The sequence below is a fragment of the Gekko japonicus genome, unplaced genomic scaffold (genome assembly GCF_001447785.1).
Source record: "Gekko japonicus isolate JY-2015 unplaced genomic scaffold, Gekko_japonicus_V1.1 scaffold1285, whole genome shotgun sequence".
Lineage (NCBI taxonomy): Eukaryota > Metazoa > Chordata > Lepidosauria > Squamata > Gekkonidae > Gekko > Gekko japonicus.
In genome coordinates, this window is record NW_015166459.1 from 122793 (window position 1) to 146432 (window position 23640).

Here is a 23640-nt window from a genome sequence, read left to right on the forward strand (position 1 = left end):
AAGCTGCTTGCCTCCTCAGTACATGGGAATGGCTGAAGAGAAGAAGAAGAAGAAAAAGAAGAAGAGATTGGATTTTTCCTCCCCCCTTCACTACCCGAAGGAGTCTCAAAGTGGCTTACAATCTCCTTCCCCTCCCCCTCCCCACAACAGACACCCTGTGAGGTAGGTGGGACTGAGAGAGCTCTTGACAGAAACTGCTCCTGAGAGAACAGCTCGGAGAGAATTTGTGACTGACCCAAGGTCACACCAGCAGCTGCATGTTGAGAAGTGGGGAATCAAACCCAGTTCTCCCAGATTACAGTCCGCGCTCTTAACCACTACACCAAACATGTTCTGAAAACCTGGGTAGTGCATGCAAGTGACCTTACAAACGTACGGAACCAGCGTGGTATAGCAGTCAGAGTGAAGGATGAGGATCTGGGAGACCCAGGTTCGAATCCCCACTCTGCCATGGTAGCTTGCTGGGCGACCATGGGCCAGCTGTACATTCTCAGACTGACCTACCTCACAGGGCTACTGGGAGGATAAAATGGAGGAGAGGAGGACGACATAAGCCCTTTGGGGTGGAAGGCGTGGTGAGAATGAAGCAAAATGGATAAAATGAATTGTTTTGCCGACTGAGTGAGATTTTTGGCACTGTCAGGCGATTAACTGAGCGCCTTCTAGCCGAAGCCCTCAAGAACGGCAAATCCTCCACATTTCCCCATCTCTTTTGCCCATCTCCACCCGATTCCACCGCCCAGATTCTTTCCCCACGGGGAAAAAGGAAAAGAGGAAAAAGGGGGAAGAGAAAATAACCAAGCCGCACCTTCCTTTCCTTCCGCCAGCTCGCCTTCTTTCGGGAGCGCCCGTCACCTGGGTCTCCGCAACTCCCTCCCCATCCTCCACTCCGCGGAAGCAGCCCCACAGAACCATCACCGGTATCCAGAAGAGTTCTGCCTTGCCCGGAACACCACACCTGAGTCCAGCTCCTTCTCCTCCCTGGTGTGGGGCTGGAAGAGGCGGGGTGGCCGGGGCTCAGGGCTCAGAGGAAGTCCCATCATCACCGTGATACTATCTCAGCCTTTGCTGAGTATCATTTTCTCCTCCGGACGACATGGGAGGTGATGGAACGGCTGTTAATTTACCATAACAAGAGGAAGCTGGCCAGGCACATAGCAGAGCTGCCGCCTCTTTTCCTGGGCGGGGAGGGAACCCTCCCGAGGGTTTGTTTATTTGGTTCTGCTTCTCCTGGAATGACAGCTGGACTCCAGGTAAGGTTGCCAGCCTCCAGGTGGGGCCTGGGGATCTCCCGCTTTTGCAACTCATCTCCAGCCGACAGAGATCAGCTCCCCTAGAGAAAATCGCTGCTTGGAAGGGTGGACTCTCTGGCGTTGTGCCATGCTGAGGCCCCTCCCCTCCCCAAACCACGCCCTCTCCTGGATCCAACCCCAAAGTCTCCAGGCATTTCCCAAGCCGGACCTGGCAACCCTAGTAGAGATAGTTCCCACGGAGATAATGGCTGCTTGGAAGGGTGGACTCTCTGGCTTTGTGCCATGCTGAGGCCCCTCCCCTCCCCCAAACCCCGCCCTCTCCTGGATCCAACCCCAAAGTCTCCAGGTACTTCCCAACCCAGACCTGGCAAAGCTAACTCCAGGTTACTGAGACCTGTTCCCCTGGGGAAAATGGCTGCTCTGGAGGGTGGGCTCTATGGCGTCAGATCCGGCTGAGGCCCCTCCCCTCCCCAAATCTCACCTTCCCCAGACTCCGCGGTGGCTGGAGGTCTCCTGCTATCACAACTCATCTCTAGGTGACAAAGAGCCATTCACCTGGAGAAAATGGCTGGTTTGGCAGTTGGGACTCCATGGCAGTATGCCCCAAACCCCGCCCTCATCAGGCTCCACCCCACAAACCCTCCAGGTATTTCCCAACCTGGAATTGGCAACCCTACCCAACCTGGAAGTGACCACCCTAGACTGGCGTATCCAGAAGACAGGCTCTCAACTGTACTGGCTTGAGGGGTGGCAACAGTGGGAGGGCTTTTGGAGTTCTGGCCCCACTGGTGGACCTCCTGATGGCACCTGGTGTTTTGGCCACTGTGTGACACAGAGTGTTGGACTGGATGGGCCTTTGGCCTGATCCAACATTGGCTTCTCTTTTGTTCTTTTCTTATCACCGACCCAAATACACAGGGCCAGTTCCTTAGGATCCCGGCCTCTGGACCAAGGACGTCCACTTTCTTTGTCGTCCCGCCCCCTGGGTCTGTGGCCCCACCCCAGTTACTACACTGCGTCTCTCAAATGTCTTGGGGTTTTATCTGTCTTAAATGCTGCACTGGAGCAGCACGGCGAGCGATTACCGAGGCACCTCACGAATGCGACTGAAATAGCCCCGAGTATTTTCGTTTTAATACGACTCCGTGTAACGTAAACAAGGAAGAAGCGTGGAGTTGGGCAGAAACGTTTCCTTCCTCACCTGTTCCTCAGCCGTAGCTTAAATCCACTCGGCCATGCTGTCTTCGTGTACTGCGAGTCAGACCCGAGACACTCCGAGCTGAGAGAACGGGAAGCGGTGATGTCAATGTGTCCGTCCACTGCAAAAGTGTCTCTGTGGAAAGAAAGGGAGCCACGTTAGCATTCTTATGGTACGTTTACACACCCATGGTTTATTCATGCGTTTGCTTCATCTATCTCCCGCCTTTCTTCTCCCCGACGAGAACCCGAAGTTGCTTATTTCTTTCTCCTCTCAAGAGCTAGTTTGGTGTAGTAAAGAGCGTGGACTCTAATCAGGGAGAACCGGGTTTGATTCCCCACTCCTCCACATGCAGCTGCTGGTGTGACCTTGGGTCAGTCACAAGTTCTCTCAGAGATGCGCTCTCACGGGCAGTTCTCAGAGGAGCTCTCTCAGCCTACCTCACAGGGTGTCTGTTGTGGGGAGAGGAAGGGAAAGGAGATTGTAAGCCGCTCTGAGACTCCTTCGGGTAGTGAAAGGCAGGGTATAAATCCAATCTCCTCTTCTTTTTCAAAATACCCTGTGAGGTAATTTAGTCTGAATTGAGAGTGTGTGTGACTGGTCCACAGCAAGCTTCCATGGCAGAAAGTGGGGATTCGAACCTGGGTCTTCTAGGGTCCTTGTCTGACAATCTAAGCACTACGCCACACTGACTCTTTCTATAAGTGCATTCAGGATTTTAAAAAATGACTCTAAAAATGCAGAAGGCTCTCAAAATCTTATAGGCAGGGGTTGACCAAAGAACTACTGTATCTGTGGCTACGTTTCTATTCTCTGCAATGAAAACACGGGTCTGGTGGACAACGGATTCAGCTTATGAGGAGGAACGATGCAGGCTGTGATTTTATGCATATAATTAACTTTATAATAAGTGTTTTTAATTGGGTTTTTTCCTGCTTCTGAATGGCCCGTGGGCTGTAATAAAAGATTGACAGACGAAACATTTTTTTTTTTTAAGTACAGATTGATCACAAGCTAATGTTCAACAAGAGGCCCAAAATGATACCAGCAGAAAAGCCCAATGTTGGTGGTAAAAAGGTAAAGGTTCCCTTGCTTGAAAGCCAGTCAAATCCGACTCTAGGGTTGCGGTGCTCATCTCCGTTTCAAAGCCGAAGAGCCAGCACTGTCCGAAGACGTTTCCGTGGTCATGTGGCTGGCATGACTAAACACCAAGGCGCACGGAACGCTGTTACCTTCCCACTGAAGTGGTACCTATTTATCTACTTGCAGTTTCTTGCTTTTGAACTGCTAGGTTGGCAGGAGCTGGAACTAGAGACGGGAGCTCACTCCGTCATGCGGCACCCGGGTCTCGAACTGCTGAACTACTAACCTTCCACAGCCTGCAGTTCAGCGTCTTAACCACTTGAGCCACCGCAGCTCCTAATATTGGTGGTACTTGCCATTATATATTGAAAGAGTAATAAAGGGGGTTAAAACAACAGAGTCCTATTCGTACACTCTCTGTTTTTTAAGCAGGGTGGTGTAGTGGTTAAGAGTGGCGGACTCTAATCTGGAGAACCGGGTTTGATTTCCCCGCCAACTCCTCTTCTTCTTCTTCTCCTCCTCCTCCTGCTACAATAGCAGCTGCTTCAGTCCCACTGACGTCATCCTAAGTGAGCAGACTTGCGACTCTGCAACCAGATCTGGAGCGTGCCCCCCCAAAATAGTTAACCGTTCAAAGAGACTCACTCCAACGTCAAGGTGCAAAGGGCAGTAAGGCCTGATAGTTATAAAATAAGAACCTGACCAGCAAATCGTTGACAGAACATATGCAGACATATGGCACAAGATGGACCCCGTCGCTTAGACTGCTCTTCCCACAGTTATTCATGGTCAGATGCAGGGGTCATTTCCTGCAGGAGCGCACAGGAGCGGAGTTCCGGCAGTAAAGAGCCCAGGGGGCGGGCACATGAAACAAGCCCCACCCCCTGCTCCCAGCAGCCCTCAGTCAGAGCAAGAAGCAGCCAGGCAAGTTGCAGAGCCCCTCCCCCCCGGGCCCAAAACAATCCAGTGGCACCTTTAAGACCAGGTTTTATTCAGGACAAGCTCTCCCTCCTGTGCGAGGACAGATCTGCACATTCCCCCCCCCCCCCCCATAGCTCGGCAATCCACAGAAGCACTGGAGCCTGAGTGGTGGGTGTTGCCTTCTGACACACTTCTGGTGATGTCAGGGGGTGTGGCATATGCAAATGAGTTATGCCAATGAGTTATGCTAATGAGCTCCTGCACCTCTTTTTCTACAAAATGACCCCTGGGACTCAGATGTCTGAAGGACCCACCAACTATGATACGCTTAGGGTTGCCATCTCTGGGTTGGGAAATACCCGAAAAATTTGAGGGTGGAGCCTGAGGAGGGCGGAGTTTGGGGGGAGGAGGGCTTCAGAGGGATATAAGGCCAATAAAGTCCACCTTTCCAAAGCAGCCATTTTCTCCAGGGGAACTGATCTCTGTTGTAATAGCAGGAGAGCTCCAGCGACCACCTGGAGGCTGGGAACCCCAAACACGGGGGCCCTCTGAAGCGATGAATTCGGACTCTTCCTCGGACAACTAAAAAAAATAACGTCTCCATTTCTGTTGTACGGCTGAGCCGTCGACTGGAAGACAAAAGACCCTTTCTTTTCTTTACCATAGCCTTAATATCGGTATGAACGTAAAATGAAACCCTCTCGTGCCTTTGTTATTTGCTCACACGAGAATACATATTCCAACGCCCCCTCCACTGTAAGTGAAGTATCTGTTCCGTCAGTACACACAATACCTATTTTGTGCTGTAAGTATCTCTCAGTTGTGGTATCTCTGGATCTCCAGTATGGAGACTTTCTCACAAATGTACACGTCTGGCCGTCCCCAATATCTATGCAAGAGGCCAGGGATCACGCTGGCTTGACTGACTGACTGAACAGCATTATGGTTCTGTTCTCCATTAAGGAATATGGAATGCCACTAGATAATTTAAAAATAGCAGAAAGAGGCCAAGCTTCAACAGCAGGGAGAGAACCCCTCAGGAAAGATTTTAGAAGAAGCGGGTTTTTATACCTCGCTTTTCTCTACCCTAAGGAGTCTCAAAGTGGCTTACAATCAGAGGTCATTTCGGGGGGGATCGCAGTTCCCCCGGGTGAGGTACGGGGGGCGGGGCACATGACGAAGCCCCGCCCCCTGCTTCCGGCCGCCCCGCTTCCGGCCCTCATTCAGCCAGGAGGAGGCAGGAGAAGAGGGAGGGTAAGTTGCTTCCTCCCTGCCTCTCCCCACCCCTGCCTGCCTGGGGCCAGGGAGGGCCTTCGCGGGGCTTCCTCACACTCCCGCTGGCCTTGCAGGTCCACCGCCGGGCCCCTCATGGGACCCGGCAGTGGAGCTGCAAGGCCGACGGCAGCGGCCGGGACCGTTGGGGGCGGGGTGTGTGGCCTTATGACACACTTCCGGTGATGTCAGGGGGTGTGGCATATGCTAACGAGTTATGCTAATGAGTTCCCCTAGCTCTTTTTCTACAAAACGACCCCTGACAAACACATAATAGTATATTTACTAACAGCAGCAAGAATTCTCATAGCAAAGCATTGGAAGTCTAAAGCTATACCATCAACAAGAGAGCTAATTATGCTAATGAGTTCCCCTAGCTCTTTTTCCACGAAACGACCCCTGCTTACAATCACCTTCCCTTCCTCTCCCCGCAAAAGGCACCTTGTGAGGTAGGTGGGGCGGAGAGGGTTCGGAGAGAACTGTGACTGGCCCGAGGTCACCCAGCTGGCTTCACGAGGAGGAGGAGTGGGGAAACAAACTCGGTTCTTCCAGATTAGAGTCCGTCACGCTGAACCACTACACCACGCCTTTCAACGACACGGTAGCGACCAGAAAGAGAGAACAATCCAGACAGAGCTATGTGTGGTATCCCACGTAGGAGGCCCGTGTTATGTAAAGTGAGCAGTGTAAATAATGATATGTTAATATTGACTCCTTAATATTTCAGTTCCCACCCTCCGAATCTTTGCACACAGGAATTTGACTCGACAACTGTAAGCATATACAAGGCCGGGTCCCTTCCCTACGTCTGGCTTCCTAGATCTTGTCATTCCTGGATGGATTCCACGAAACAAAGAGATGGCAAAGGAAGGGTTGCCGCCCTCCAGGTTTTACCTGGAGATCTCCCACGATTACGATTGATCTCCAGATGACAGAGATCAGCTCCCCTGGAGAAAATGGCTGCTTTGGAGGGTGGACTGTAAGGCATTATGCCCTCCTGAGATCCCTCCCCTCCACAAACCCCGCCCTCCCCAGGCTCCACCCCCAAAATCTCAGGGTATTTCCCAACCCAGAGCTGGCAACACTAGATAAAGGGCACTTCCGCTTTCTTTATTATCAGGTATTTATCCCATTTCTCTGGGCAACGTAATGGCCAGAGAGGGAAGGTTTTAGTTCGATATCCCTCCTTCCTGGACGTGGCGCTCACAGGGTGGCCTTAGGATAGCCATTTTTCTGTCAGTTGAAGGCAATGCCACAGGATAATTGGTCAGGTAGCCAACCTCCAGGTGGGCCCTGGAGATTTCCTGGGATCAGGAGTGGCCTCCAAATGACAGAGATTCCTGTTCCCCTGGAAGGAATGGCTGCTTTGGCGGGTGGACTCTTTGGCCCAGGTCTCGTCCTACCCTCCACACTGCACCTTCTCCAGCCTCAAAGCTCCAGGAATCTCCCAATATGGAGTTGGCAACCCTAATAAAGGGTCAAGCGGAGGGAAGTAAGTGCTTGCCCTGAGCTTCTTCGATGATAGGCAGAATGAAAATGTACTAAATTAATAAAGTCGGGTGGTCTACCTCTTTGCTGAGGGGCATCAGTGAAACTACTAGAGGAATTCCTCATGCCAAAATGAGAAGTCTGAGGGAACTGTCCTTTGGGGACTGTTGAACAACCAGCATTAGTGGTCTTCTCAGGAACACCAGAATTCCTCCGACCGCCTTCTGGAATCCCCTTGTCTCTGATACGACAATGTGCGTTTTCCACGGTGCAGGAAATTCCAAACAGCTCAAGTTCCCACCATTAGAACGAGGCCAAAGCGGAGGGGAAAAGTCCCAATATAAATCTGTGTGAGGGAAACATTCCGTCCCGCCAGTTCCCGCGAATCCCAGAGAAGAAAAGGGCGCTCTCGGCTGAGTCCGGATGCAATTGTTCTCCGTCGTGGGCTTAGGACTCAAACCGCATGCCAACCTGCGAGGCTTTGGGATATTTCAGATAGCTGGGATTCCATTGCGGTGAGAGAAAGAAAGAGGAACCTATTTTGTGGGCAGCGAAACCTCTCCGCTCCACATTCACCCCTCCCCACGTGCCGGGCAAGAATTTTAAGCCTCTGCCGTCGCAAGCGGAGACATAACCAGCTGCAACGTTTCCCCTCGGAGAGAGAAGGGAATTTCGGGCCCTGAATGGCATTTTTGCCGGAGCCTGTTTTGGCCCGTCACCCCTGCCGTCCAAGGCCGCCTTCACGGGCTTGCCCCCTTCCTCCAAAACTCTCAGCACAGGCGGGAAAGCGCTTTTGAACACCCGTTCTTGGAACCTGAAACCCAGCTTGGGTTGCCAACTTCCAGGCGGTGGCTGGAGATTTCCTGGGGTTAAAATTGATCTCCAGGTGACAGAGACCAGTTCCCCTGGAGAAGATGACCGCCTCCGCCTCAGGTTCCACCTCAAAATCTCCAGGAACTTCCCAACCTGGAGCTGGCAACCCCAAAACCCGCATCATGGGATCCCGCCACCCTAGCAAGCAACGGTAGGGAACCAAGGTCAATGGCAGGAGGTTGCCGGAAGTTTGCCAAAGTGGGCCACCCGGCCAGCCCCTCAGACAACGTTAATCCCCGTAGACGTATATTTCCCAGGCATATATTTATTGTTTAAATGTGACTCTCTTTGTCCACAATAAATATGGTGGTGGAAAGGGCTGTTTCGTTTTACTGTATGGTTTGCTTGCTTGCTGCACCGTTATACTTATTTGACGCACATAAGCCAGAAGCATCCTCAATGGGTGTTTTCCTTAACGGATTACACGCTGGGCTGCTTCATGAGAAAGACAAATCCCAAAGGAAGTCATTGTCTTTCAGCTCCGCTGGTCAAATTCCAAAGGAAGACATGTGATGGGCCAATGCCAGGGAGGAAGAGGCTGGACTGAAGAGACCGTGTGTGTGTGTGTGTGTGTGTGTGTGTGTGTAAAAGGCTGTCAAGTTGTAGCTAACTTACAGCAGCCCTAAGAGGGTTTTCAAGGCAAGAGACGAACAGAGGCGGTTCACTGTGGCCTGCCTCTCCACACCAACCCTGGACTTCCTTGGTGGTCTCCCATCCAACTATTAACCAGGGCCGACCCTGCTTAGCTTCTGAAGTCTGACAAGACCGGGCAGCCTCTAATTGGTTATGGAGAAGGCCAACTTATGGTGAACTTGTAGTGTTTTCAAGGCAAGAGACGTTCAGAGGTGGTTTGCCATGGCCTGCCTCTGCGAAGCGACCCTGGACTTCCTTGGGTTAGTCTGGGCGATCCAGGTTAGGGCACAATTAAGTATACTATGGTAGTGAGGATTAACTCAATCTCCAAGGTTTGTCTCCTATGGACAAATACTGTGTATAGCCTCTGCTGTACCACGTGCTTCCACTTCCCCTAAAAATTCCATTTGCACAGGGACACACTGAAAATCGTTGATCGTGCAAAAACAGAAGTCTTAGCAGAAGTGGAAATGAAAGACACTTTCGTTTTTTTAAACTGCAAAACCCATGTCTTCTGTTTCCAACTTTTATTTTTTTTCTGGGCTCTCAGACGGCCGAAAGGAGACGTGCGGCAACTTGCCACTAAGGCTTCCGCGGTGCTGTCCTAAGCAGAATTATACCCTCCTAGATCTCTAGAAGTCACTGGGCTTCAAAAGGCATAACTCTACTCAGGACTGCAGAGATAGACTTTTAAAATTTCATACATATATGCTAAGTAGTACAATTATGTATGCTACCTGTTATAAACTATGCAGTAAAATAAAGCAGTGGAAATAAATGTATGCACAATAAGAAAGTATTGCATATATTGCAATTTCCCTTCAAGTTTCCTTTTTCTTTTTTTGGGGGGGAATATAAGGAAAGAACTGAACCTTTTCCATGGCTTCAAAATTTCTAAAATTTTGAGTTCAATCCAACCAGCTTTTCCCTTGAGGAAAAAAAGAGGAAAGGGTCCCCGCTTGAACAAAAGTAATACAGGGCAGGAATGGTAATAAGGAGGGGAATTAGCTGGGTAAATAAGCCAACTGAATCCAACCCTCGATCTCTTGGTCTGGCTGAGCATGGAGCATCATGACTGCATATGTGAGCAGTGTTCCCTCTAAGCTGAGTTAGTGCGAGCTAGCTCACAGTTTTTTAACTTCTGGCTCACACATTTTTGGTCTTAGCTCAGGAAAGATGGCTCCAAAGCAAACTACATCTATGCAGCAGCCAAATTGCTCACAACTTCAATGCCAGTAGCTCACAAAGTAGAATTGTTGCTCACAAGACTCCACAGCTTAGAGGGAGCATTGCCTGGGAGAGGTTGTCGCTCCGCGGCAGAGCACCCACTTTGCATGCAACAGGTCCCAGGTGACATCCTTGGATCTCCAGTTACAGGATCATTAGGCAAGTCAACACTGAGAAGGGCCTCCTATCGCCTTGGTGGTGGTAGAAAGGGTCATCAGGTCGCAGCCAATTTGTAGTAACCCTGTAGGGTTTTCGAGGCACAAGGTATTGCTATTGCCTGCCTCTGCGTAGCAACCCCGGACTTCCTTGGAGGTCTCCCACCCAAGTACTAACCAGGGCCGACCCTGCTTAGCTTCGGAGATCTGACGAGATCGGGCTAGCCTGGGCCATCCAGGTCGGGGCTGCATTGCCTTAGTCCCTGGAAATAATACCGAGCTAGAAGGGGCGTTTCTCTGATTCAGTTTAAGGAAGCTTCACGTGATTTCTCTGCGACCCAGCGCTCTATTCCTTATATCACACTGGCTCTCCTTTGTGCCTGCAAGAGCAGAACTGGCAAGCCTCTGCTTCGCTGGGGCCGAGGCTCAATCCCCATGCATGTGGGGGAAGAGCAAAAGCGTCCCAATGAAATAAAGCCCTTATCTTTGCCCCGGTCCAGGGCTATTTTGGGGCAGGAACGCACAGGAATGGAGTTCCGGCTGGCTTCCAAGTTGGCCATGCCCAACAAGAACTCATTAGCATAATAGGCCACACCCAACAGCAGAAACTCATTAGGATTGGCTACATTAGGGGTGTGTGGCCTAACATGCAAAAAAGTTCCTGCTACAAAAAAGCCCTGGGTTTGGACAACAAACAAGGTCAACAGAATAAGAAGCAAAAGGTGGGTGTGGCTGGGTGAGCACATGTTTGGTAACATGGGGTGTGGCCTAATATGCCAATGAGCTGTGCTGTCAGGGGTGTGGCCTAATATGCTAATGAGTTCCTGCTGGGCTTTTTCTACAAAAAAAAGCCCTGCCCCGGTCCATAAACTGAGTCAAGAAATCATCACCTAGATCTTGGGCAACACTTAGGACTGCAGATGTTCCTGATAAGAAGGACCAGAAAGGAGGCCTTCTTTCCATCGTCCCAGAGTGGCGTATTTAAATGTTTTTGTTCTCTGCCTGCTATTAGAAACTGGGTGGAATGTGGAAGAAATCATTAATATGCATTCTGCACACCAAGACTATGAGCAGTTAAGTACAATTAGAGGAGGAGTTAATTAGACGTCACGTTCTTAGTGTGGAGTAGTTAAAAGATGGAGGAAGGGCCCGTTCAAATAAATGCGCCATGTTTTTTAAAAGCTCCCTGGAGTATTATATGACATCCCTGAGAAGTCTTGCTCACCCCCATCCTGTCAGGTGACCCACTCCCATCCTGATTGGCACTCGTCAACAAGCCAACTCCATCCCATGTCTGTTGGAAGTCACTGGTTTTCTTTATGGTTCCGGACAAGAGTGAGGGACGTACCATGTTTGGTTTCGGTTTTGTTATGTATTGGGATTGAATCATTCCTGACTGAATCACCCCAGAGACTGGCTGAGCTTGGAGCACAAGAACAATAGCCCACCAGGTCTCTGGAAGTGACCAATCAAGAAGTATTGTCATGTAAATAGCCTATCACTGGGAGTGGGGTGTGTTTGGGTGTGGCAATTGCACGCTATTTAACAGAGCTGAGGCTCTGGAGTCTTGTCTTGCTCTTGCTGAAATCACAAATAAAGTTGAGCTGGTCACTAGACTCGAGCCTGCTTATCCCTGGAACCCATTATTTAACAGTTTTTAACTACAATTATCGGGGGGGGGGGAAGCAAAATTGGTGGCACCACACTTGCTCTTTTATGGTTTCTCAGTAGAAGCTCCTACGGTTTCTCAAAAATGCATTACACCACTGCATTTCAAACAGGAGGAGGAAATTCGATTTATACCCCGTCCTTCACTACCCAAAGGAGCCTCAGAGCAGCTTAGAATCTCCTTTCCCCTCCTGTCCCCACAACAGACGCCCTTGAGAGAACACCTCTGAAATAACTTGTAACTGACCCAAGGTCACACCAGCAGCTGCATGTGGAAGAGTGGGGAATCAAACCCAGTTTCCCCAGACTGTTGTAAGAAAAATTAATGTATGTAAAGCAATCAGAACACTGAACTGTGATATAAATACTGTTGTGATGCTTATTATCAGGGGTCATTTCCTGCGGGAGCACACAGGAGTGGAGCTCCGTCAGTAAGAAGCCCAGGGGGCGGGCACATGCAACAAGCCCCGCCCCTGCTCCCAGTAGCCCTCAGTTGGGCCATGAGGAGCAAGAAGCAGCCAGGTAAGTTTCAGAGCCCCCCACCCCAGCCTACCTTCAGGTACAAGCTCTCCCTCCTCTGTGAGGGCAGATCTGTACGTCCCCCCCATAGTTAGCAATCCAAAACAGTCCAGTGGCACCTTTAAGACCAGGTTTTATTCAGGTACAAGCTCTCTCTCCCCTGTGAGGACAGATCTGCACGTCCCCCCCCCCAATAGCGAGCAATCCAAAAGAGTCCAGTGGAGCCTGAGCGGTGGGTGTTGCCTTCTGACACACTTCCGGCAATGTCAGGGGGCGTGGCATATGGAAATAAGTTATGCTAATGAGTTATGCTAATGAGCTCCTGCACCTCTTTTTCTACAAAATGACCCCTGCTTATTATACATTTTGCAGCCTCTTGTTCTAATCGTTGGCCCCTCTTCATGATCATAAAAGTAAGAAAACCTGGCTATTGACAGACAAGCTGAAGGTTTCTATCTGGGGTCAGAGGACAACAGAAAGGAAGGCCAGGAGGTCTACTGGTGATGACTCAGTCGAAGGCAGTTCCAGTGTAGAATTACCATGCTGACCCCCCCACCACCCCACCTACTGCTCGGGCCCTCTGCCCTGGCTCAGTGGAGCAGCGGAAGCATCTTGGAGGGGCAGAACAGCATCACACAATACTCTAGGAATACCCCTCCTCCAATCTCTATTGTGAAAACCACAGCATTTAAAGGAATTCCTAGAGCGTCATGCAGTGTTGTTTCCATCAGACTCCGCCTCCCCTTAAATGCTCCTACCAGTGAAAAACTCCTGGCTGACGATCCTGTTTCCCCATTATTTAGATCCAGTTCCAGTTGGGCCTGCTCAGGAGAATTTGTCAGCAGACTGGGCTCAATGCCACAGATATTTTTTTTAGTCAGTCCATTAAGGCGCGAGTGCTTTTATTTTAAAAAATAATAATGATAGAAATGAAAAAGAGCTTCTCGCGATGACAAATTTTGCTCCGGATTCCAAGCATGCCTGGCAGACAGCCAAATACCCACAGCCCTATTCATAGTGGCTTTTGGAAATGTTCATCCCTGAAAAGAACGGACTCGCATTTGTCCTCCCTTTTAACGCATACATAAAGACTTTCGGGAATTATTTCAGTCAGAGCTCTGTCCTACTGACACATCTCAAACCCCACCCCCCCATTGCTGGCAACAGCATCTGAAATGTTTTCTTCCCCCTCCCCCCCAAAAGATCACTGCTCTCCCCTCAGTGGTATTTATAACGGCTGCTCCAATTGTGCCTGTGGAATTTCATGCCACACACATTCGCCGCATGCTTATACCGAGCCCATTCGGTGGATATAATCTTGCCTTTTAACTGTACCGGGTTCGAGAGAGAGAAAGTCACCCTGAATCCTACTGGAAACAACTGGATTTTAATGCAAAGTCATAGACAATGCAACGAACATGAAGTTGAGCAAACTTCAGAGGACGGCAGAAGACCAGAAGGCCTGGTGTGATCTGGTCCATGGGGTCGCGAAGAGTCGGACTCGACTGTGCGACTGAACAACAGCAACATAGACAATGCGTGTTGGCTCAGAAGTATGCCCCTGCACGTTCAACCGCGTTTATTTCACAAAATTTCTATCCTGCCTCTCTACCCTCACCAGGGCCACCAAAGTGTACTGACAGATTAAGAACATGCCTAATAAAAACACATCTCAAAAACCATTAAAACCAAAGAAAAACAGACCTTTAAAACAATTAAAACCAAAGCTAAATTACACATACAAAAAAAAAATTAAGAACAATCAGTAAAGGTAAAGGTTTCCCTTGCTCGAAAGCCAGTCGAATCTGACTCTAGGGATGCGGTGCTCATCTCCGTTTCTAAGCCGAAGAGCCAGCGCTGTCCGAAGACGTTTCCGTGGTCATGTGGCCGTCATGACTAACCAGGGCTATTTTTGGGCAGGAACGCACAGGAACGGAGTTCCGGCTGGCTTCAGAGCTGGCCACGCCCACTGCAGCCAAAACCTCTGCATGTGTGGCTGCAGAGGGAAGGCCTGGAAAGCGACCCACCCCCCATTTAAATGCCTCCCCGTGCCTTCCCCGGCCTGTCCAAGGGCCGGCTTGCCTGGGCTTCCCGTAGCCACGGAGCACCCGGGCAAGCCAAGGGAAGCCAGTTTAAACTGCCTTCCCTTCAAGGGGGGGCTTGCCCAGATTCCCCGCAACCGCGGGCGCCCGGGAAAGCCAAGGGAAAACATGGGTGTGTGGCCTAATATGCTAATGAGTTTCTGCTATTGGGTGTGGCCTATTATGCTAATGAGTTCCTGCTGGGCTTTTTCTACAAAAAAAGCCCTGCTAAACCCCAAGGTGCACGGAACGCTGTTCCCTTCCCACTGAAGTGGTACCTCTTTATCTACTTGCAATTTCTTGCTTTCGAACTGCTAGGTTGGCAGAAGACGGGAGACGGGAGCTCACTCCATCTTGCTGCACTCGGGTCTCGAACTGCTGAACTACTGACCTTCCAGTCTTCAGCACCTTAACCACTTGAGCCACCACAGCCCCAAGAACAATTAAAACATAGAAAAGAGCAAGAGTCTGGCAGCACCGTAAAGGCTAACAAAATTTGTGGCAGGGTACGAGCTTTTGTGAGTCACTGCTGACTCCTCCACATGGGGTGGGAAGGAAGGATCATTGAGAAAACGCCAAACGAAACAAAAAGCCGTCACCCGCTGGCAGAAGACAGCAACAGAATGGGATGGTGTGCACGTAGCATGCTTACGAGGCCTACGGATCTCTGGCGTGCAACCTGAGCACGCACAGCCGCTTAGCATAAGTTGCTGTCCATTTTAAATGGGATGCTGAGCCCACGCAAAGTCCTCCACGTCTGAGCCCGCAAGGCATCTCCTGCGTTCTCATACATCATTTTGTGCTCGCAGGAGTAAGCACAGGTGTTCTTCCCACAGTATGCACCAATCCCCTGTTCAGACACAAATGCCCTGAACAAAAACCAAGGATGCGCAACAACATGCAAGCTGAACTCCTACGCAGCCACAGATTTCAACGGAAGCAGCAGCCTCAGGCCCCTACACAGAATTCCATGAAAAGCTTTTGCAGACTATAAAGCTACGTGGCTGTCTCTGGGAAATTTCTAGATCAGTGACAGTCACTCAGCGGCTTGGGAGCCACATGTGGCTCTGTTGCCCAGTGTGCCCCGTGTTGCAAGAGAGCGGGCAAGGCCCTTCCCCACTGGGGCTTGTGGCTGGCAGGTGGTTCCCACCTCGAATCAGCTGCTGCCAGGAGGAACAGGTAAGCCGTGAGCCTCCAAGAAATGCTGGCCTCATGGCAGGTGTGCAATTAGACATTTATCTTTTGGATGACGGGAAATGAGAATATGGATTTCCGTGAGCGACTGATCTAGACCAAATAAGCAGATACAAGAGAGGCCTAAAGTATATTCTGACACGTGGATGAGTGTGTGCATGTGTCCACATGCACTCATGTGTATACGTGGTGTGTGTGTGGAAGAAGAAGAAGAAGAAGAAGGTGGAGGAGGTGGAGGAGGAGGAGGAGATTGGATTTATACCCCGCCCTTCACTACCCAAAGGTGTCTCAGAGCGGCTTACAAACTCCTTTCCCTTCCCCTCCCCACAACAGACACCCTGTGAGGTAGGTGGGGCTCAAAGAGCTCTTGACAGAAACTGCTCTTTTTCAAGAACAGCTCTTATCAGAGCTATGGCTTGCCCAAGGCCATCCATCCAGGTGCAAGTGGAGGAGTGGGGAATCAAACCCAGTTCTCCCAGATTAGAGTCCGCGCGCTTAACCATCTGACCAAAGCCAAAGGCTGGCAAAAAAAAGAAAGAAGCAAAAACCAAATTGCAAGGTCAGCTGTGGTTTTCTGTCATTACTGGGATTAAAAAAACACAACAGAATTTTGATCCAGCGCTCCGGAAGAATGAATGGGATGCAACAGCCCCCACTAAAACGGGCTATGGATCCTCTAACAGGACAAAATTCTTCCATCTGATATTGATAAGCTGGTCTATTTATCATCTGATAATGACCCGTTTCTAACTTATAGTGTCTTTTTTTGCCCTGGCTGCAAAAAAACCCAAACACACACTCAGGGTCAAGACTGCTTGCCTCAACAGATAATTATTTTCATGACTAACCAGATTTATTTTAGATATTTATAATTTTATTGTATATCAATATTTATAACTGGCCTGGCTAATTATATTTATTGTGGCTCAGCCAAACTGTATTTTATCTTCGTAATCTAACATTAATTAGTTTCTGCATCTTGTCTTGAATTCTGTATTTTTAATGCTGTTCTTAGTTCTGTTTGAATATTTTTTAATCGTTATGCTTTCAGTCCTCCACTATGATGGCCTTTGGCTACATACAATAAATCTCATGACTGACTAATACAATCAAATATAATAAACGTAATTAAAAGCTTTCAACCATTTGTTAAAAGAACACTAGAACTCAGGGAAGAAAAAGAAGAAAAGAGAAGGAGAGAATGCAAAATGCACCTGTCAGTACCAAACGTAGGTCCTGGTCACACGGGTCGGAAAATGCGGGGGGCGGGGGAAGCGTGGATGTTAGCCCCGGAGCAAAGTAACGCACGGCAGCCTGATCACATGTCCCGTCGAGGTCCCGTGGTTAGGCAGTTAGGTGCCGATCACATCCTGCAGCGCGGCAAAGAAGTGGTGCGGCGCGATCACACCGGCAATCGCTAGGCACCGCTTCCATGGCAAACGGGAATTTTTTTCTCGCCGAAGTTTGCACGTGCGCATGATCATTTGTGTGCATCCTGTGGAGACTTACAAAAAAACAACAACATCCGGTTTGCAACGGGACATGGACGGGCGCAGGATGCCACGGGATTCATGAGGAAACGCGATCAGACACCCGCCCTTGCTCCACGTTTTCCGGAACTAGTACCTTGTATGTGGTAGTTTTATACTCCGCATCTTCGGCGAGAAGCCACGGGTTAGCCACGGGTGCGCTACGCCTCCCAAATGTTCCGGTGTGATCGCGCCCGGAAAATCCGTGGGATGATCATGCCTTCAGCGCAGCAACTTCTCCATGTGAACGGGGCCGTAGTAAAGGTTTCACTTGCTCAAAAGCCAGTCGAAATCGACTCTAGGGGGCAGTGCTCATCTCCGTTTCCAAACCAAAGAGCCAGCACTGTCCGAAGACTCCTCTGTGGTCATGTGGCCAGCATGACTAAACATCGAGGGGCACGGAACTCTGTTACCTTCCCACCAAAGTGGCACTTATTTACTTGCAATTTTTGCTTTCGAACTGCTCGGTTGGCAGGAGCTGGGGCCAGAGATGGGAGCTCACTCCATCACGCGGCACTCAGGTCTTGAACTGCCGAGCTACCGACCTTCCGGTCCGCAACTCAGCATCTTTAACCCCTGAGCCACCATGGCCCTACCAAAGGTAGTATGCCTCTTTAAAACAGTGGCCGGAGACCATGGGCGGGAAGATGCTGTCTGTGGGCTTCCCCGAGGCAGCTGTTCAGCCACTGTGTGAACAGAATACTGGACTGGATGGGCCTTCAATCTGATCCAGCATAGCTCTCCTTGTGCTCTTATGTTCACCACTAAGCTGGGCTGCGGATGCTCTAATCGCAGTGAGACACTGTGAGAATTGCATCCTCCTCCTCTAAGCGTAGGAGCTGTGGTGGCTCAAGTGGTTAAGACGCTGAACTGCAGGCTGTGGAAGGTCAGTAGTTCAGCAGTTCAAGACCCGAGTGTGCCACATGACGGAGTGAGCTCCCATCTCTAGCTCCAGCTCCTGCCAACCTAGCAGTTCGAAAGCAAGAAATTGCAAGTAGATAAATAGGTACCGCTTCGGTGGGAAGGTAACAGCGTTCCATGCGCCTTGGTGTTTAGTCATGCCGGCCACATGACCACAGAAACATCTTCGGACAGCGCTGGCTCTTCGGCTTTGAAACGGAGATGAGCACCGCAACCCTAGAGTCGGATTCGACTGGCTTTCGAGCAAGGGAACCTTTACCTTTTACCTCTAAGCGCAATAAAGATCAAGCCCAGAGCTATACACAAAAATGGCAGACACCAACCCTTACCGATCACCGCAGACAGAAAACTGCTTGATAACCGTGTCAGATTGTTAGTTCATCAGTGGTGATTACTCTGTCAGGGAGCAGCTCTTCCAAGACCAGTTTCAAAAGGGAGATGAATGGGTGAATGCCTTCTTGGGATCCTCCAGGTATCTGATATCTCTCTCATCCTCTCCTCAGGACCCCAACATTTTCTGCATCACTGCTCAAGGAGAATTCATTTCACATCCCAGCGGCCTCCCTCCTCTCTTTCCCCCACAGATGACTTTAACCCTCCCTCCGCTTTCCCCCTCAGTCCAGTTCACCTACAAGCTTTTATCTGCTTGTCGTAACAACAGGATCCATTTTTCTTTCACATGTCCTTTTTAAAAAATACACTGAGAGTTATTTAAAGACTCTACACTTTCCATGTATTAAGCACCTTTAAGTCCAACTGATTTTGGCAGGAGAGAGCCACAATGCCAACACTCGTACCTTGACTAAACCTTTGTTGGCCTTAAAGGTGCCATTGGACTCTAAAATGTGTACTTTTCTGTTTTTTGTTGTTGTTCAGTCGCACAGTCGAGTCCGACTCTTTGCGACCCCATGGACCAGATCATGCCAGGTCCTCCTGTCTTCCGCCGTCCTCTGAAGTTGGCTCAATTTCATTTTCGTTGCATCGATGACACTGTCTAACCATCTCATCCTTTGCTGTCCCCGTCTTCTTTGACCTTCAATCTTTCCCAGCATCAGGGTCTTCTCCAGTGAGTGCTCCCTTCTCGTTTGGTGGCCAAAGTATCTGAGCTTCAGTTTCATTATCTGGCCTTCCAGGGAACAGTCAGGGTTGGTTTCTTTGAGGATTGACTGATTTGATCTCCTTGCAGTCCAAGGGACTCTCAAGAGTCTTCTCCAGCACCATAGTTCAAAAGAATCTATTCTTCGGCGCTCGGCCTTCTTAAAATGGCATCCAGGTTGGCTAGATCATCCCTCAGGAGAGAGAAGGACGCTTTCAGAATTCACGGGTGTCACACTCAACTATTAGAAAGGAGGCAATGCCCGTCTCCCTTCCTACCACTCCCCAATTCGTGTTTACTTGGTGTTTACTTTCGTTCAGTACTGGCTTTAATTTCTTTTCCAATTAAACCTTTGCATTCTGTTGAAATTTCATTTGTTTCTAGAAGTTTTCCTATGTAGAAGGTGTCCACCCTGAGCCGAAGGGATAATGCAAGATAAAAAAAGTGTTTAAATAATTTCTCTTTTTCCTACTGCTGCCATTCTGTGTTTGAAATATTTATTTAAGAGTCTTTCCTTGGGGAAGGGCTGTGGTGTCACGGGCTGGGGTGCAAGTCAAAGGGAGTCCAGAACAAGCCAAGGTCAGGAGCCAAGAAGACAGTGCAAAGTCCAAAAAGCCAAGCGGGGGTCAGGAGCCAGGAACAATGAGCCAAGTCCAAAGCCAGGGGGTCCAAAGATCTAGGTGCAAGAGTCGAGCCGGAGTAGATGCTAGCAGGGTACTGCCCAGAGTATGGAGTTAAATGCTGCTTCCAATTAGCCAGCTGTACGATTGGCTAGGCTCCTGTTAGAACTCTGGGCTGGCTGAGCATCTCCCTTGTAGCCTGGCCTCTCTTCACCTGCTTGCTAAGTTTTGCCGCACTCGCTCCCTTAAACGAGTCATACCTGGGGGTGAGTCAGGAGGGCTTTCAGCTTGCAGTTCTCCCTTCTTATCTGGGCCAGGTGTGAAGACTGCTGTTACAGGCACTTGCCAGGTATCCTCCTCTGCTACTTCGGAGGGGCCAGCTGTGGTTTCTGCAGGCTCTGTCAGCTCATCCTCATCCATGCCCATGACACGCGGCTCAGTGGCAGAGCATCTGCTTGGCCTGCAGAAGATCCCAGGTTCAATCCAATTAAAAGGATCAGGTAGGAGGTGACATACCTCGGAGGTATAACACAGAAAGATGGAGTCACCTTGACACAGAGGGTGCTCCATCTTTCTGTGTTATACCTCTGAGGACGCCATTCACAGCTGCTGGTGAAACGTCCAGGTCCTACAATGCCAAGACCACGGCCACGCAGCCCAGAAGATCTACAACAACTAAAGACTGACTTTGATGGGCCGAGGGTCTGATTCAGTAGAAGGCAGCCCTCATGTGGTCATGTGTTCAAGTCACCCAAAAATAAAACAGCTTTTAAACGGAATCTGTCCGTGTCGATCTGAGATCAGTTCAAAGCCTGTCGCAAGAAAAATACTAAGGGAATTGTGATTGCAAACAAGGCACCCCTGACAGCTTTTCCAGTTTGGGTCTCGCTGCTTTTCATTGTTAGATTTCATATCCAAGTAAGAAGCATTTCGATTGGATTTAGGTTACATTACAGAATTCCTGCAGAGAAGCAGAGCTGTGATGCAAGGGGTCAGCTCAGGACGTGACCTCTATTGAGGATAAACGTTTCTCCCTCCAGTTCTTCAGTCCCAGCTCCACTGCTTCATGTTGTTCTACTGGGAATCTTTGTTGTCAAACTCGAGCATCATCATACTTTGTCATCTGCTCGCTGATTGACTGCACAGCTTTGTTTCACAAGGAATCTTTGCAGTTAGATTCAGATCTTACTATCATGCAAATGTTATTGTATTGTCACTGACTGGGTAGTTCTAGGGTACTCGTAATCCCCCTTGAGTCCCAGGGAGAAAGGTGGATTATAAACGAGTGGACATTAATTAAAGATCCAATGATGAAGAGGAGGAGATTGGATTTATACCCTGCCCTTCACTGCCCAAAAGAGTCTCAGAGCGGCTTACAATCTCCTTTCCCTTTCCCTCCCCACAACAGACACCCTGTGAGGTAGGTGGGGCTGAGAGAGCTCCTTCAAGAACTGCTCTTTCCAGAACAGTTCTGAGAGAACTTGTGATTGACCCAAGGTCACACCAGCAGCTGTGAGTGGAGGAGTGGGGAAAACAAACCAGTAAAGCCATTTCAATCAACAAAGAATAAAATTCTCAATAAGAACAGGATGGTCTCCATCGTTTGCAGGGGAATATCAGGCTGCTCTTATAGGTGGTATTGCCTATAGTTGGTACATAGTCCAATTATAGTTGGTACATAGTCCGGTGGTACCAGTGCATTTAGTATTTTGGCAGATCTTCCGTAGCCAACCTTCCATCCCGTTATTAACCACATGGTGGTGGTAGTGGCGGCCCCTACGTAAAAGCCTGGCAGAAGAGCTCTGTCTTGCAGGCCCTGCGGAACTGCATGAGGTCCCGCAGGGGCCTGATCTCCTCTGGGAGCTCGTTCCACCAGGTAGGGGCCGCCACTGAAAAGGATCTGGCCTTGTCGTCGCAAGTCTTATCTCCTTGGGGCCTGGGAATGTTAGTGTGTTTGTTATGGTTGTCATTAAGAAAAAATTATTAAAAAGTTAATAAAGAGTTATTTTTTAAAAGTCAATACCGGTTGAATGCGGGCATTTTGCAGCTGTAAAGATGGGAAAGGGTTAAGTCTTCCCTCGGCTCCTTATCTTGACCTTGTCTTCCAGGGGGGTTGTGTTAGACAATGTCACCCGCTGTCCTAAAACCCCCTACCCAATGAGGTCTGGGCTCAAACAGAGTGAGATAAGGACAGCTCTTTGGTTTTAACACACTGCGCTCTCCTGCATCAAGGTTAAGGCAAGCTCGTAAAGGGACCAGATGGCAAAGAGGCCGCTTTCTCTGCTCCAGTTTTCAAGGGACTTCCTTAACGCAGCAGGGAATGATAATTCCAGTGGGATTACTGCGTATGACCTTGGTTACGTGGCAGGACTGCGTTAGCTTCGGGAGACATTTCTGGTCTTAAAAGAAAAGGAAGGCGTGTCAGGGTGCGTTACGGCCTTATTTCAGGATCCCCTTCTGCAGACTAGAGCGGCATCGGATGTGTGAAGTACATCCTCAGCCGGCTAGCAGGCCGTGTCCCCAGTTATCCAAATCGAGAAATGTCAACAGCCGTGTGCAAAGGTTACAAAATGCGAGAGGTGCGGGTGATAAGGTTCCTGCATGAAATTTCAGATGGACACAAGAGAATGCAAGGCGTGTGAAGTATAGCCTCAATCCGCAGACAGGTGTGTACGCACACACCCGGTTATCAAAATCAAGAAACGTCCAAAGCAGTGCACAAAGGTTACAGAATGCAAGAGGTGCAGGCGTCAAGACTGCTGCACAAAATTCAGATGTATGCAGCATAATGCAAGGGCACCAGGGACAACGGCAGTACAGGGACTGACCAGTGTTCCCTCAGAGCTGCGTTAGGACTGCTGATGTTCCTGATAAGATGAACCAGAAAGGAGGCCTCCTTTCAAACTTCCCAGCGTGGCTTATTTAAATGTTTTTCTCCTCTGCCTGCTATTACAAACCGGGGGGAATGTGGAAGAAATCATTAATATGCATTCTGCGCACCAAGACTACGAGCAATTAGACCAATATTAAGTGCAATTAGGGGAGGAGTTAGAATCATAGAATGTTAGAGTTGGAAGGGACCTTGCAGGTCATCTAGTCCAACCCCCTGCACTCTGCAGGAGCAGAGCCGAAAGATAGCCCTACATACCTACAACATAGCCGAAAGATGGTCGTCCAGCCTCCGCTTGAAAACGTCCAGCGAAGGAGCATCCACCACCTCCTGAGGCAGACTGTTCCACTGCTCAACCACTCTATGTATTTGCATTTATTTATTTATCTATCTATTTATTTATTTATATTCCCCATCAGTGTTCCCTCTAAGCTGAGTTTGTGTGAGCTAGCTCACAGGTTTTTAGCCTCCGGCTCACACATTTTTGTCTTAGCTCAGGAAGGATGGCTCCAGAGCAAGGTAATTTATGCAGTAGCCAAATCGCTCGCTCACAACTCTTATGCCAGTAACTCACAAAGTAGAATTTTTGCTCACAGGGTTCCACAGCTTAGAAGGAGCATCGATCCCCATGTAGCAGTAGCTACTTTCCTACATGTCGGATTGGTGTTTAAAGGCAGCGTAGCAGAGAAAGTTTTAAAAAACAGGAAAAAAACCCATCCGGGAATCCCAAAACATCCTAAATTTACCACCCCCTTTTCCGGCCAAGGTCCCAACAGATTATTTTAAGCCTCTTCCTCTGTCATGACAGAATCCGCATTTCCCCCCAATGCTGGCTCCGTCTCAGGTATCAATGTCTCCATCACTTGAAAACTGAAGCGCCTGCGGTCTCTGCGGGAAGCTTGCGCCATCTCAAAAATGCTCACAAGAATAGACTTTCACCATATCAGGAATGTATTAAGCGACTAGCCTGGTCTGTCTTCTCTGCCCCCCCCCCCCGAGAAAAATACCACAAAGGTGGA

The 23640-nt window shown here is 49.5% G+C and overlaps 1 protein-coding gene across 1 annotated transcript in view; it reads right to left on the reverse strand.

Annotated features, from left to right (window-relative positions):
• LOC107111134 (protein Shroom3-like) overlaps positions 1–23640 on the reverse strand; it is a 341594-nt gene that overhangs the window by 67804 nt on the left and 250150 nt on the right. Inside the window, 1 exon segment of the mRNA XM_015412056.1 lies at positions 2455–2586. Coding sequence (XP_015267542.1) covers positions 2455–2586 — 132 coding nt within the window.